The sequence below is a fragment of the Balaenoptera physalus genome, assembly GCF_965194825.1.
Source record: "Balaenoptera physalus genome assembly, chromosome: 2".
NCBI classification, from domain to species: Eukaryota; Metazoa; Chordata; class Mammalia; order Artiodactyla; family Balaenopteridae; genus Balaenoptera; species Balaenoptera physalus.
Genome location: NC_138883.1, coordinates 146,514,596 through 146,529,578, shown reverse-complemented (window position 1 = coordinate 146,529,578; position 14,983 = coordinate 146,514,596). Strand labels below are relative to the sequence as shown.

General features: G+C 53.2%; 1 protein-coding gene across 10 annotated transcripts in view; it reads left to right on the top strand.

Moving 5' to 3' along the window:
* Positions 1-14,705, top strand: part of ARNT2 (aryl hydrocarbon receptor nuclear translocator 2) — a 203,214-nt gene extending 188,509 nt beyond the window's left edge. For 6 of the 10 annotated variants that reach the window (XM_082448677.1, XM_082448682.1, XM_082448681.1 and 3 more), the window contains 2 exons: positions 8,577-8,713; positions 10,325-14,705. In XM_082448677.1, coding sequence (XP_082304803.1) covers positions 8,577-8,713; positions 10,325-10,423 — 236 coding nt within the window. In that variant the 3' untranslated portion in view covers positions 10,424-14,705. Of the gene's footprint in view, positions 1-8,383; positions 8,555-8,576; positions 8,739-10,324 lie in introns of those variants that run through there. The other 4 variants (XM_082448683.1, XM_082448678.1, XM_082448676.1 and 1 more) reach the window with 3 other exon arrangements.
* The last annotated feature ends 278 nt before the right edge of the window (positions 14,706-14,983 follow it).

Genomic DNA, 14,983 nt, shown 5'->3' with positions numbered 1-14,983 from the left:
GAGCGATGAGGAGGACCTTCAGCAGGGTGGACGCCACAGTCATCTGTGATGCAAGGCTCCTGGAGGACAGCTCCCAGGGCAGGCGGGGGAGGCCCAGGCAGAGGGGTCAGAGTTCACAGCAGGGTGGAGAGCCATGGTGTGGAGGTGGCCTGGAGAGTGCGCAGACCATGGGATCTGTGGAGTGTGGGTAAAACAAGCAGCTCCTGCTCCAGAGGGCTTCAAGGGCATGGAGTCCTGGGGGAGGAGAGGGGGCAAGCTTCGGTTATGGTCAGAGAAGAGGGGGGCGTGATTAGGGAAAGGGTCTGAGAGGTGTGTTATTAACGACGATGGCTGCTCCAGAGCACGGAGGGGAGGGATGCAGGGAAGAGCAGATGGGAGTGGATGAGTGGGGAGGGAACCGAGCAATCTCGGTAAAAGGTCAGTTTCATTAATTATTATTATTATTTTTAAAGCCTGATTTCCTTTTTTTTAAATTAATTAATTAATTTATTTATTTTTGGCTGTGTTGGGTCTTCGTTTCTGTGCGAGGGCTTTCTCTAGTTGTGGCAAGTGGGGACCACTCTTCATCGCGGTGCGCGGGCCTCTCACTATCGCAGCCTCTCTTGTTGCGGAGCACAGCCTCCAGACACGCAAGCTCAGTAGTTGTGGCTCACAGGCCTAGTTGCTCCACGGCATGTGGGATCTTCCCAGACCAGGGCTCGAACCCGTGTCCCCTGCATTAGCAGGCAGATTCTCAACCACTGCACCACCAGGGAAGCCCACGTTAATTATTAAATAAATATGAAACCATTAAAACAGCTGGTGGTGTTTGCATTTGCAGTGAACATACCCTGGCCCGGTAGGTGCAGATCTGAGCGTCTTCCCCGCGCCTCCGCGAGGGCGTGGGTGAGACAGCTGTACCTCGGGGCCTGTTGGTTGGGCCTGAGGGTTACAAGCAAGGCAGCCTGGAGAAGACCACACCCCATGAAGCCTTACCTTGTTGAAGGTGTATCCACCACAGGACACACAACCTACTGGGGGTAAACAAACTTGCCAGAGACTGTGGGCTGCAGCAGGTCTGCAGAAGCAGCCTGGCAGCTGGCAGAGACACTGGCTAGAGGGCGCAGGTGGACCAGAGCCAGGGGACCCACCCGCCAGGTGGCTGAGGTTTCAGGGAGAGCGCCGGCAGGGTGGAGCTGGCCTGCAGCCCTCTGGGTGATTGAGGATGCTTGCTGAAGCATGAGTGCCCCTGGGCCTCCTGCACGCTGCTGGTAGACACCCGCCGGGCAGAAAAGCCACCCGAACCAGAAGACAAGCCACTTCCTCTGTGCCCGGCCTGTCTCTCCAGCTCCCTCTATTGACAAAGCCTAACACTGCACCAGCTAGCAAAGAAATGTTTACAGGGTCCAGTTCCCATTTCACGAAGCAGGGCAAAGAAGGGTGGATTTAGAGGTTGGAGGCATTCAAATGGTAACTGCCAAAGATTTATACGATGCGAATCCCTGAATTGGTTAGTTCTCTGTTTCAACTACCCTCAGGCGTCTGCTTGTTGATATTACCGTGTTTCTAGGAGAAATGCAGGGAGCCACGCAGACAAGTTGCTCGATGAAAGTGGTTCAGAGGTGCTGTGGCAGACCAGGCTTTCATTCCCTGACTTGGCTCGAGGTCTGCATATATGCCTTTTCAGGGCTGGGACTAACTTACATTATTGTCTTACCACCGTGCTTCCTGATGTAATAAGTTGGCAGACACGAGCGTGTCCATTGCTTCTCATTTGTTCCCCATATGCCTTTCAGTTTAGGAAGAGGTAGCTAAAGTATCTCATTCCCGCATAACACAAGTCACAGCTGGCCTAGCAGATTTACCTTGGAGAGGAAGATTGAAAGAATATGTCATTCCAGAAATGTCTGAAGATTCTTTCAGGGAGAAATAGGATGAATAATTAGGGATAGGGAAGCAGGGTAGGATAAGCACTATGAGAGAGGGGATTTCAATAACCCGAAATGTTTGCAGGCACCCTGTCCCTCTTACTCCCCAGCTCCCGCCCCCAAAACTCAGCCCTGGGAATTCTTCAAATTCTGTAATTTGAGGGAATTATAGACCATCCCACCCTTACTAGTTAGTGATGAAAAGACAAGATCTTAACCAGAAATCGTGTGAAACACGTGATCCTTGTTGTGAGGTGCAGCTGGAAGGCGCTCATAAGAGGATAAGCTGCCCCTTTGGTGCTCTTTGCTGGCTTTATCCAGCAGGGCTTCTGAGCTGCGGTGCTGTGGACACTTGGCCCCAGGTGATTCTTTGTTTGTTCATGGAGGGTGTTTAGCAGCACCCTGGGCCTCTGTCCCCCGTTTATGACAATGGGAAATGTCTCTAGACATTGACAATTGTCCCTCCAGGGTGAGGGGGCAAAATCACCCCTGCCTGAGAGCCACTGAGCTAAACCCAACCACTTAGGACCTCTGAGCTGGACTTCAAGTGAACCTTGACTCTTAGGGCAATTTCCAAATCAGATGAATCTTACCGAAAATGTTAGTTAGCAAAAGTGAAATTATAACATTGAGTGCCAATGAATTTTTGTTTTAAGGAAGTTGTCATCCGCTTCCCTCTACAACCTAGAAATCTACAAGCTCCTCAAGATTCTGACTTTTGGTTTGAAAGCCCACCCAGTTGGCCCAGATGGTAGCAGCCTAAAAATATATTCTATTTGGACCCCTGGGCTGGCAGGTGGCCCAGGCATCCAGCCAGGACTGTAGCAGCCTAGGCCTTGCTCAGGAAGCCCACAGAACACAAGAAACAGAGCATGGCTAGAACCTAGCTCATGGTTTGCAGCCGTATACATGGCTTTGGGAGCAATAAGGCAACACAAGGATGTTGGTTAACACTGGGGCTTTTTCCAGAAAGAAACTTGTGGGTGCATCTCGAGGGCAGGCCACGAACATGCCCTGTTCACCATCTGTCTGCAGGCAGGTCAGTCAGGGCCAGGGTTTAGGCTAAGACCCCACACGGCTCTGTTATCCGGGAGAGGTCATGTCGTAGTTATTACTCATTATTTCATCAGAGAGGTCACTAATGCAGCTCAGGAAAAATTTCAGTAGCAGAGACTGAATGGAGGGCTTTCCCCTTTAACTCTCCCACCACATCGCTGGGGAACTCATCCTGCAGATCGTCTTTGGATGTAATTTTCTCCAGGAAGATGCAGATTAAGTTAGGTCATGCTCCTTTGTCCCTCCACACTGCCCATGCTTCCCTTATAAGCACTCTTAACAATTCCAGTTGCCTAAGTACTCATCTTTCTTTCTCAGTGGGTTGGGCCATTGCAATCCATTGTATCCCCAACACACTGCTCAGTGTCAGGTACATAGTCAGGGTTCAGTGTGAAAGCTGTATTTATCAAACGAATGCATGTGGGCTTCAGCGTCAGAAAGATTAGGTTCAAACCCTGCCTCTGGCATTTATAAGCTAAATGAGTTGGGCATATTTCTTCACATCGTTGAGCCCCGGTTTCCTCATCTGAAAGATGTGGAAGATGGACCCATCTCTTAGAGTCAGAGTGAAGAAGAAATGAAATGAAATAATGTCTAGAAAGTACCCAGCATGATGCCTAGCACATAGTCAGTACTCCAAAAATACTAAGTCCTTTCCCTCCTTCCTTAACTAGTCTATGCTGTTTCTAAAGCAATCCAGTTAATTGATTTTTTTCTGTTGCACACATTTAAGAAGAGCGCTTCCCTCCCCAGAAGTTTAAGAATTTTTATTCTGAAATCTTGTCCCTGTAATTAATAGAATCACCCCCAGATACAAATGGAGAGCTACTCTTCCTCTAATCTTCATGCCCCCTCAACCCTACCCTGTCTCTGGCTGTCACCAAGGAAGACTGATGAGAGAATGTGTTTTTGTTTCATTATAAGTCAGCGATGTCCAGGAAACCGCAAAGGGGAATAGAAGTAAAAGTGAACAGAATGTTCATGTTTCTGCCTTCTTCTCCCCTCTTTCCCTTCCTTTTTCCATTCCTTTATTCTTGCCTTCAGCAGATACTTATTGAAGCCTCCATTATTCCAGGCAGTATACTCAGTAAGGCCTGGGGCAGATGTAGATAAGATCTCTGGCCTTAAGTTACTCACGATCTGGGGATGAGTCAGTGTAGCGTGATGGGCACCATCCCGAGAGACAATGCAAGTGCTGCAGACGAGGGAAGAAGACAGAATGACTGAGGGAATCCGTCGTGCAGGGTCACGTTCAGTCGGGACTTTGAGCATGAGTAGGTTCCTGCAGGCACAGAGCAGGGGAAGGATGCCCACGACGGAGAGACCACAGGTGCAACAGCACAGAGATGGAGCGGTGTGCAGTGTTTGGGGCAGGGGGTAAGTCTACAACGGCATGTGACTAGGGTGAGAGGGGCTGGGGGCACAAAGAAGGGGGAGATGGGGTTTGAAAAATAGGAACCATATGCCGAAGGCTCGAGTGTGCCCACTATGAGGGACGTGGACGGTGGGGGACTGTGTTTTTTTGTTTTGTTTTGGCCCTGCCGCATGGCTTGTGGGATCTTAGTTTCCCGACCAGGGATTGAACCCGGGGCCACGGCAGTGAAAGCACCAGGTCCTGACCACTGGGCCGCCAGGGAACTCCCATGGGGTGGGGGGGTGCGGCTAGGGGAGACTGTATTAGTTTCTAAGCAGTGGATGCCGTTGTAGGAAGACCACCCCGGTAGCTGTGTGGGTCTGGGGGAGATTGGGTGCTGGCCCAGCTCGGAGCACTGGTGGCAGCTGTGAGAATGGATGGAGGGAAGGAGACTGGGCGGAGGGGTGTTAGGGGATTGGGGATGTAGCAGAACCCAGTGAGTGACTGGACGTGAGGGGTGGGTGAGAGCAAGGAGTTGACAGGCGTGGTGTCCCCGTCTGGGCTGTCCGAGGAGGTGGGACGATTGTTTTAGGCGTGAGGGGTCCAAGGTGTCTGTCATACTGTTTAGACACGTCTCCTAAGGTGGATAGATGGACCCAAAGCTTAGGAGAGAAACTGCGCTGTAAACACCACCAGAGATGTGAGTCTGCCACTCCCAGGTCCTCCTTTCACACGCCTCAGCACAGCCAAACATCAGTCCACAAGTCCTGGCGCCTCTTTCTCCAGAATACCTCAGATCCATCCACTTCTCTCCACCTCACTTCTGGTGCTACTGTCATCTCCTGCAAGGATTACTCCTGCAGTCTCATGCTACCTGGGCTTCTTCCCTCTCACCTTGTCCCCTCGTCCACTTCCCAAACGTGAAAGTCTGTGTGTGACGCACCTCAGCTTAAGAGCCTTCAGCAGTTCTCTGCTGCCCTCAAAATCCGTCACCCTCATGGTGTGGGACCTGACCCCTGGTGTGCCCTCCAGCCGGGTCACACTTCTCCGGGCCCTTTGGCATCCGGAACCTCCTGTAGGTCCCTGGGTGGAACGGACCCTCTTCACTGCCAGGTCTTGTACAGACTGATCCTTGTGTCTGGAATGCTTTTTAACCCCACCTCCAAGCCTTACGCCTGGTTAACTACTAACTATTCCCCTTCTGCTCTCAAGTGAAGTCTCTGAAAAGCATTTTCTACTTGCCATAACTAGGTTAGGTATCCCTCCTAAGAGGTTTTTATTCCAGCTCTGCTCAACCTTCTTATAGCAGCTTACAACTGGATGGACATAGCTGCTTACTCCTCTCCCCCGACCATGCTGTAAGCTCCTCGAGATAGGAACTGTCTTGTTTCCCAGTGTATGTACAATACTCGTCTGGAGCCTGGGTCAGAGTAGGAGCTCAGGAAATATCTGCGCAATGAATCAATGAATCAGTTAGTTCATGGGGATAGAAGAGGTTGCCCCCATCTTGTCTGCTGATCAAAGGGAAGGCCTAACTCAGACTTCTGCATTCAGCCCATGTTAAGGGGTGGAGACATATGTAAGAACCAGGGGGCACCTGACAAGGAGTGGCATAGGAGGTGGTGGAACCAAAATCAGATGTAGTCGGAGAAGTCAACCAAACAATTTCGAGAAGATGGTGGTCATAAGTGTTGATACCCAAGAGAGCTTAACAATGAGAATTGAATTTGAATTTCTGTTGGGTTGGGCTCGGATATACAGACTTGGCTGTAGAGTGATTGCAGAGCGTGGAGGAGGGAGGGAGAGGTGAGAAGATGCTGTGTGTATGGACAGCAAAGGGAAGGAGAGATAGACATGGAGCTTGAGGAGCATGTATTCGTCTGCTAGGGCCGCCATCACAAAATACCACAGGCTGGGTGACTTACACAGCAGAAACTTATTTTCTCACCGTTCTGGAGGCTGGAAGTCTGAGATCAAGGTGTCAGCAGGGTTGGTTTCTTCTGAGGCCTCTCTGTTTATCTTGTAGATGGCCACCTTCTCCCTGGGTCTTCACATGGTCTTCCCTCTGTGCCTTCTTCTTCTTTCTTCTTCTTATAAGAACACCGGCCATATTGGATCAGGGTCCACCCATATGAGCGCATCTCACCTTAATTGTCTCTTTTTTAAAAATATTTATTTATTTATTTTCCTGCGTCGAGTCTTAGTTGCGGCATGCGGGATCTTAGTTCCGGCACGCGGGCTTCTCTCTAGCTGTGGCGCACGGGCTCAGTAGTTGCGTTGTGGCACACGGGCTCTCTAGTTGTGGCATGCGGGCTTAGTTGCCCTGTGGCATGTGGGATCTTAGCTCCCCAACTAGGGATCGAACCCACGTTCCCTGCATTGGAAGGTGGATGCTTAACCACCGGGCCACCAGGGAAGTCCCCTTAACTGCCTCTTTAAAGGCCCCTTCCCTGAATACAGTCACAGTCTGAGATACTGACGGCTGGACCTTGCACATATGAATTTGGGAGACACACTTCGGGCCACGTAGGAAGGCAGAGTGGAGAGAATTAATTCATGACGGGCATGATGCGAGCGGGGAATCACTGTGGCAGGAGGGTCCTGGAGGAAGCCGGAGGGCTCCTGAGAGGCAGTCGTCTCTGAATATGCAAGGACAGTCCTCATGCTGTGCCCCAGCCTTGCTTTCAGCACAGGTGGCTGTGTCCATCCGTCCTCCCTCCGGGCAACAGGTGGCCCAGCTTGTGCTTAGCCTCCTGGGCCTCCAGGATGGGGGCCGAGTGTCTGTCCGGTGGGGCTTCCCTCACTGCGCCAGCTGGGGCTGCTGCGCATTTAATCTTGCCACACCAGGCCTGTTCTAGATTGTCCCATTCCAAAACTGGGCCAGGGGACGTGATTCTATGAAAGAGTTCCTCCTGGCCCAGGGAGTCTCATGAGAGAGTCTTAGGTAAAGGCATTTCAGCAAAGCCACACGCATTTTTTTTAAACAACAGAATCCTACATACATGATAGATTTAAACCCCTCTTGTGCTGAAATAGGGAATTGTATCCTTCCCTGATTTTCTAAACCCCTTTATCAACTGTGATCGTGCAAAGCTTGAAAGGCACCAGTGGTGAAGCATTCGAGGGAGTGTATGTCTTATTAAAGCCGTTTATGTCTCAGGCAGTAGGTGAGATGTATGTGTGAGAGAGAGAGGGATTGATTCTTCCCCCTGCACACTGTCTAGCCTTCCCCCAGATTAACCCAGTGCTCACTCAGCAGGTGGTGAGTAGGGTCACCTGTTGGAAGAACAAGTGGAGCCACGATGGGGCCTGTCCTGCCACCCAGAGCTTGACAGTGAGCCCATTGCCTCCAAAACGTTATTGCATGGTTTGGAACAAGAAAAAGTTCCTGTGGTTTTTTTTTTTAATACACCTTAGGATAAACTACCCACCTCGGGTTGAATCTTTAAATGTTTTAGACAAAATTCTGCTCATTTTTCTCAGTTTCTGTTTTTCCATTGGATATTTCTTATAAAGTGTAGACAGAAGCAAGGTTGCTCTCACTTACAAATTATAATTTGCTGATTCCCACAAAGAGACCTGTCTTCTTGTCTAAGCTGCACCCAAATGCCTTTCCTCCCAAACCAGTGATGCTGAGAAACCCTCAGCTAAAGAGATGGGCAGAAAGGGCCATGGCTCTTGGCCCCCGTGGAAGGACCTTGGGGAACGCCACACGTGGCTTCAGCCCAGTTGCCCAAAAGGCAGCGAGGCTGCCGGAGGTCAGGGCTTGCTAAGTGAGGCTCTTCCTCTGTCAGGGCCAGGTTCCTTTAAAGATCAGCCTGTGAGCCGAGGGGCATCCGGAGTGGCAGGGACCGCCTCTCCCTTCTCGCGCATGTCCAGGAGAGGGCTGCTGTCAGCCACAGACAGGCCCCATGGAAGCAAGCCTCCAGCAGTGATCACAGAGGGCCGAGGGCTCTGAGGCTTAAGGCCCTGGTCACCCGGCAGGTGCGCGCGGTGAGAGCCACCCTGTCTGCCCAGTCCCTGCGCCATTCTGCAGAGAGCCCCCTTTCCTGTTTCACCCATCCAGCTCTCGGGTGCGCAGCCAACTTCTTACCTATCAGCCAGCGTGAGAGACAGGGAGACGGCGAACACAGTCAGCCAGCCCTGGATGGAACGCGCCTTTCAGAAATGTGGGACCCTCTGGGCTGCAGTGGTTCTTAGGTCTCCCAGAGCCGCGGGATGGCTTTTAAAGGAAGTGTCCTGTGCGTCGGATCTTTCAGCTGAAAGTGGACAAGGTAGCGGGCAGTTCCAAGGGCGGCCCTCGGAAGTCTGGTCGCAGTGGCAAAGCCAGCACCACGGACAGCAGAGCGGGGAGCCGCACCCCCACCAGCAGCCCGGTCAGACTGAAGTGTTCCAGGTAAATCAGCGAGCACCGCCTTCTCGTAGGTACCGCCGCCTCTCTCTGCTTCCTCTCCCCCTCGGTCTCTGCCTCCCTGCCACAGCGAGACTGTGAGTGCTGGCCCCTCCCAGGGAAGGTAGTAGCCCCGACTCGAGGGGCGCCAGGAGTAGGAGGCTCGGCTCCTCTCGTGAGCTCCGCGCAGGTATTGCTGGTTGAGGCTGCCTGGGCGCCTTGCCACTCTTGAGTTTTTGGAGCCATTCCTGGTCCACCCCTCGCGCCTGGGGCAGCCCTGACCTAAGTGTGCAGCGGCAGTGGACACTGCCGGCAGCCCCGCGGCGCAGGACCCAGCCCCTTCGGGGTGTTCGGAGCCCCACTTTTCAGCCAGAAAAGTTCTCACTGGGGAAAGGCTCCTGTTGGGGGCATGAACCGGCTGAGGCTCCATCCACCCCACCAGGTCTTCATGAGGGAGAAACACCTCCTAACAAGGGCCCCAGGTGCCTTCTGTCATGTCCCAGAGCCTGCCCCGCAGAGCAAGGATGGGGGAGGAAGCACCTGGTGGTAGGGCTCTGAGACCCGCAGACTATGATCCCCCTTCTCAAGGGAGAGCTTTCCGTTTACCCCACCCTCGTCCCAAGCACCTTTCCCACCAGGTCGAGCAGCATCTTCAGAGACAAAGGTCTAGAACCCAGATGTCACTCCAGGTCCCCAAAGGGGCAGAATCCTTTTACATATGCAGAGAGGTATCCTGACCTATAATGATCAGTCCCTCCTTCCGCCATCCATAAGGCTCAGCCCTGGCCCATCCTTATGCCTCACAATTGCCATGTAAGGCAGAATTACCTAACCTGGTTCTTCATGGTCACGATGCTAAAAAGAATTCTTGGTCAAATATGTTTGTGAAACATGATTAAACAGAGTTATTCTGTTTCTTGACTGCAGGACCTTTCAGAGCCTTTATTACACTAACGAGGACTGAGGATTTCTAGGAGGCAGGCAAAGTATACCTTGTTTCCCAAACTCATTTGTCCACAGAATTCTTTCCTCCCAGAGTATCTCATGGGCCAAGAATTGGACACAACACTCTTTGGGAAATTTGCCATAAGGGATTGAAATATAGCTCCTCGGATTTTCTGGATGGGTAGTCTGAGGCCCAGAGAACTTGAAGGACTTGTTAAAGGTGAAGTCTAACCAGGCAGGGATTTGGCCTTGCCCTAGATATACACAGTGAAGACAGGCCACTCAGCTGTTCACGCACGCAGCCCTCCTTTTGCCCCTCCCTGTGTTGCAGTGCTGTTGCATTTTGATCGTTGGTTGTATGTACCTTGCTTGGCACCAAGCTGGGTTCTCCCCACCAGTGGGCCTCTCATCCACCCTGTGTCCTGGCTCCGTTTTAAATAGAGAAAGGTGGTGTCCTGAAGTTGTGTTTGTGTGCTGGAATGACAGCTTCCTGGGATCTCAGACATTTGAGGACCGTCTCAGAGCATCCCTCAGGTGGCCGGTGGCGTGCTCCTGGGCCGCCCCCTTAGAGAGATGACTGTGAGGGTGGCTGGCCGGCTGGGCTCCCGGGACGTGCCGGTGCCCAGGAGGGTGAGCCCACTCCGCTGCGCTGTCTTGTCTTCTCTCCTGCAGGACATGCTGCCCATGCCAGGGGATCCAACCCAGGGGACCGGCAACTATAACATCGAAGACTTTGCCGACCTGGGCATGTTCCCGCCGTTTTCTGAGTAGCTGCGGACAGAGCGAGGCTTCCACCAGGCAGTGCCCCCCATGCTGTGACATCGACACCCACGTGCACGGGGCCCCCCCGCACCCTGCTTGCCCTGCCGCGGGACCCCCCAGCAGAAGACATCTCGCCCCCCGTGTTCCCCTCACTGCCATGGTGTTGCTCAGCTTCTAACCCACAGCTGCAGCTGCGCGGCCACCGACCAGGAGCCCGGTAGACGTCGGGGGCTGGTTGTATTTATTGTATTTTACCTGTCTGTGCTTGGGAGGTGAGCCCATTGGGTTCTTAAAATCTGGTTGTGAATAATCTCATATTAGACAATTTTCATCTATAAAAAGTTCAGTTACAGCTCGGAGAGCCCAAGCCGCACTCTCAGGCCTGCCCAGGAAGCTGGAATCTGGTTTCTTCTGGCCTTTAACTCCTGTGTCTGGGTGGGGCTTACGGGGTGTTGGGGAAAGAGGTGAGCAGGGTGCACAGGCTTTGTTCTCGGAGCCGGAGAGGAGGAGCCTGGGGACACCGGGGGGGACGCCGGCTCCTCTGGGCCCTGTCTCAGCCACGTCCGTCTGTGCGTCCGTCGTGCCGTGAGACGTGTGTACTTGGTGCAGCGTGATGTGAATCCTTGTCCTGATGGATGTGTTGTGCCCCGTGTCTGTCGTGTGCGGCCACAGTGAGGGTCTAGAATCCAGGGTGTGTGGCGAGAGTGACATCCCGGATGTGCAGCCCCGTCCAAGCTGAGCAGGACCCCCTGTGGCCGGAGGAGGCAGGGCCCAGGGTCTGGGCGCCGGGCGGACAGGCTGAACTGAGCAGACGGGCACTTGACAGCGTCACCCTGGCCGGGAGCTGCTCACTTTGATGGGTCAGTTGTTTGGTCCAAGCCCCCCGTGTGCAGATTCAGAGTCCACGAGAGTGCCCACCCTTTCCTCTCTGTGTCTGAAGAGCAGCCTCTCCTGGTTCCGCCAGGGTTTCTCGTCCTTGCCCTGTTGGCGAGAGCCGGGCTTTGTCCCCGCCCGACGGCGGCAGGGGGCACCCCTTGAGCTCACAGAGACCCTGGCCCCCATGGGGGTGTGAGGGGGAGGGCAGGGCGCCCAGGCCTCCCGGTCCTTCTGTGCCACAGGGTGCTTTCCTGGGACCAACCTCTGGAGATGACTGAAGGGTGAGCCCTGTGCGTGGAGGTGGGAGCTCTGAGACGTTCCCCACCAGGCCACCCGAGCCTTCTCTCCCCAGCCGGCTGGGAACAGTGGCTTCTCGGGGGGCGGAGGCGGTGGGGGGGGGGATTGCGGGACTCCGGCTCCGGTTTTGGTTCCACCTCTGGTTCTGCCGCATACTCGCCAGGGCCTTGAATTCCTGAGGTGGTCTCAAGACAGAGTAAGAGCTGACTTCTAGAAGCTTCTACCTGGCTGACCTCTGAACCCCCAGTCCCCGGCTTGCTGTGTTTCCCTCAGATTTGAGGAGATCAGTTTAAGAATCCATCCCTCCATTTTTACTTACCTCTGCCCCTCGCATGCCCTTGACGCTAAGGAAAGAAACTCTCGTGTTCTCTTCCTTTCCTGGTGGTCACCCTCCTGTCCTGCATCAGCATCCCATCAGCTCACCGACTCCTAAAGGGGAGAAGCGCTGCCCGTGCGTGGCTGCCTCGGGGCAGGTGGAGGAGCCCATGCACGGGCAAAGCCTTCCCTTCCGGCCGACCCCTGTCAGGCACCTGGCTGGGAAACAACCCTTGTATCCCTCGTTCCGTGATTCTGATGGGCCAGGCAGAATGGAGTTGCTTCCGGGCTGCCTGAGCGGGGAGTGAGCCTGGCCTGCAGGAAGGAGCCGGGGGACGGGGTTTGCTCTCATCCTCTGAAAGTTCTGCATTAAGACCCCAGCCCTGGCTGGCGTCCAGAGGGGGTGTGTGCTCAGTCCTGCCTGGAGAGCTCCAGCGATGAAAGTCCACCACTGTCCAGGAGAATACCTTTGTCCGGTAGCTTTGTGTGATCCCAGTTTCTAGGCTCTAAATTAACACTGACTGTACAGTTTCTAGAGTGGCTCTTAATCCTTTTGTATATAGTGGTGATTGGACGTGGGGTTTAGACGCATATGATATCCTTTTACCCTTAGGAGCCTTTTGGCTTCTGGGAGAATGGCAAGTGGCTGAAACTCCACACACCCTGTCAGTACCAGACCCAGAAGGGGCTCCCGGGCGTGCCCTGCCCCTGGGGCCACCTCTGCCCACCCCTACCCCCAGCCCTGAGCTTGCCCCAGGCGGTGGGCTTAATTATTTCCCAGAAAGGCACAAAAATAGCTTTTGGATCAAAGAATGGTTTCTCAGTGAAATGAAAATGGACTTTTTGTGGCGTTTAGTCTCTGAGTTTGGAAGTTTGACGGGGGATGGGGGTACGTTTGTCTTTCCTTCTGGTTTCGGAGGGCACTTGGGGATTTTCTGAGGGGCACACACTGGTCGGCACGCCGACTAGGCCCAGCCCATCTGGGCTGTGCTGGGTGCCGAGGGGATACAAAAGGACAGAGGAGGACAGCCTCGCCTCCAGGGACCTTTCATCTACTTCACCCACTTACACAGCATCTAGGGTGAGGACCACTCAGTTCTTGGTCCTAGAAGGCGAGGATTCATGGGCGACTGAAAGCCAGACATAAAGGGGGAGCATCGTGACTAAATAGGCCCAACGTCCCCCTTCCAGCTTTGTCCCCGGAGCCCGCGGCGGGTGTCTGACTGCAGTCTGACCCGCAGCTCGAGTTCTCTGTTCTCTCTATTCCCCATTCCACTCTTTGGTTGTGATTCTTAGAAGCCACCATGTGGCCACGAAGGAACAGAGAAGACCGAGAGGATCCCACATCCGAGGGATTCTCTCCCCAAGGAATTTTAAGACAAACTGGAGTGAGAATTAAAGCCCTAGAGGGTCTAATTACCCCAGTTTGCAGAAGAACCTCCCTCGCCAGTCCCGCCCAGCCGGGAGGCCAGGATGCCCACGGCCCCTGCGTCGGCGTGGGCTTCGGCCCTGATCCCTCTCCTACTGGAGACGGAGGCAAAGCTGGGCTGGGAAGGCGAGCGGCACCTGGGACTTTGGCTCTGGGACTCTCTTCCTCACTCACACCTCATCTCACAGCTACTAGGCCTTCGGCTGGCTTTCCTTAGGCTGAGCAAGCAGAAGGCTTTCCACCCAGAAGGGCCGGGCAGTGGCTGCCTGAACTATTGGTGAGGACACAGACGCCGCCACGCTGAGGCTCGGCCTGGACTTGGTTAGGGAACTGCGACAGTGGCTCCGGAGGTTCTAGAACACCCTGCCTCTGTGTTGCTCCCCACTAGCTTTGTCTTTAGTTTTGGTTTCAGGGAGCAATAGAGCATCACAAACAGCCACATTCTTTTCTGCTTCCCGGTTTATCAAATTCAACCCTTCTGTTTCCTGAATACCTGTAGCAACGAGTAGGATTCTGGTAGCTGATGGAACTGACATCGGGGAGCGTGGATCTCCTGTGCCAATAAAGAGACCGTGTTTCCCCAGACGAGCCACCCTAGACACTATCAGTGCTGCGGCCGGGCTTGGCCGAGAGATGAGTCAGGCCCCAGGGAAATGAGTGCGTTCCCTTCCGGCCACATCAGTACCTGGGCCAGCAGATGAGCAGTGAGCCTCTCCCTGCTGGGCCCACCTGCTCCCTAACAGTTACGACCTGTCATATTAGCAAGACCAAGCCGGTCACCTAACAGCTCTAGCCAGTAACAAGTCAGGATGGAAATGCTCCTTGTTCCACTAGAAAGTATGGGTTTGGTCATGAGGTCGCTGTGTCCTGACTTGCCAGGACAGCCCAACTTGTCCGTTCCAACCCTTCCCCCCATGCCAGATCCTCATCTTGGATATGAAGGGAACTGGCTGTCCTCCTTTTCCTCGGCTGCCTGGCGTCTGGGGCAACTTGAAGCGACATCACACCACGATGCAGGCACATTTTCACATGTAGGTGTGGCTGGGTCTTGGGGCCAGAGCCTATGGGCCAATGACTGTGGAGGTGGGAAAAGGGAGGTCTCACAGGAACAGGGCAGCTTGCTTCCAGTAACAATCTCATTTTCCTTCAAAAGCGAGAGATTTCACAGATGAGCTTCAGTGGACAATATAAGCACTTAATCGTTTCTCTTTTAACCTTTCTTCTTATGAATGTGAACTGTGCTGTGGATAAATCATCATTTGTATTTCTTGAATGTTCTCTATGACTAACAGTTATTAAGTCAGTTGTGTATATGTGTAACTAATGTAACTGCCTTTTAAAATTTCATTACAATAAAAATGGCTTTGCTCTGAACGCTGAATAGCCCAGGCCAACTTTGTAATTGAACAATTCGTAGAACCTACTCTTGGAGTTTGGGAGATTATCTCGTATTACGCTTCCTAAGGGCTGTGTTGTGTTGTAGCCAGGAAAGGGTGTAGAATACACATATGCTAAAGAGTGACTCTGTCAGGGGGTCTAGCTATGTAAAATTAAAAAAGAAACTAATAGTTCTTGGCTTTGTATGTTAGGCAAGGCCCTCTAGAAGGCTCTTTGCAAATGCAATTTTTATTATCATTATAAACCTCTGCTAT